Source organism: Solanum pennellii, chromosome 12 (assembly GCF_001406875.1).
Source record: "Solanum pennellii chromosome 12, SPENNV200".
Classification (NCBI taxonomy): Eukaryota; Viridiplantae; Streptophyta; class Magnoliopsida; order Solanales; family Solanaceae; genus Solanum; species Solanum pennellii.
In genome coordinates this window covers 53,964,472-53,965,183 of record NC_028648.1, presented here as the reverse complement: position 1 = coordinate 53,965,183, position 712 = coordinate 53,964,472, and the positions used below count along the sequence as shown (strand labels likewise).

The window sequence follows — 712 nt, the reverse complement described above, 5'->3', positions numbered from 1 at the left end:
ATAGGTAATACAAGAATTGCTAGTAGAATTGATAGAGCCTTTGGGAATGATACTTGGATGGATAAATGGGGTCATGCTGCTATAGAATATGGGAATCCAGGTGTGTCTGATCATAGCCCTATGCATTTGCTTCTTCATCAAAGTAATCATCAGAGCAGAGTGAGTTTTAAGTCTTTAATGTATGGATTGAACATGAATCTTTTTTGGAACTGGTGGATAAAATCTGGAAGCTATAGAATGGAAGTGAAGTAATGAAGGAGATACGGTATAAATTAAAGGCACTCCAGCCAGCCTTGAGACAATTGAATAGGAGAGAGTTCCAATATATAGGCCAAAAGATTGAGAAGACAAGAAGTGAGTTGGTAGAACTTAAAGATCAGCTTTATAACCAGGCAAGTGATGAGCTAGTTAATAAAGAGAAGGAGGTACTGATAAAGCTGGAAAAGTGGTCAATGATAGAGGAAAGTGCTCTAAGACAAAAAGCAAGAGCAAGATGAATTCAACTGGGAGATGCAAATAACAAATACTTCAGTTCAGTGATAAAGGAGAGAACTCAAAAGAAGCATATTAGAAGTATATTATCTATTGATGGAAGGATGCTATATGAACCCCAAGAGATTCAAGAAGAGTTTGTTATGTTTTATAAAAGTCTTATGGGATCTTCAGCAGGTAAGCTTCCAGCTATAAATGCTCAGGTGATGAAAAGAGGGCC

General features: G+C 37.1%; 1 protein-coding gene across 1 annotated transcript in view; it reads left to right on the top strand.

Annotated features, from left to right (window-relative positions):
* LOC107006363 overlaps positions 1–497 on the top strand; it is a 1,034-nt gene extending 537 nt beyond the window's left edge. The window contains exons 1-2 of the mRNA XM_015204936.1: positions 1–159; positions 237–497. The exon at positions 1–159 is cut by the window's left edge and continues 537 nt beyond it. Coding sequence (XP_015060422.1) covers positions 1–159; positions 237–497 — 420 coding nt within the window. The remainder of the gene's footprint in view (positions 160–236) is intronic.
* Positions 498–712: the final 215 nt, after the last annotated feature.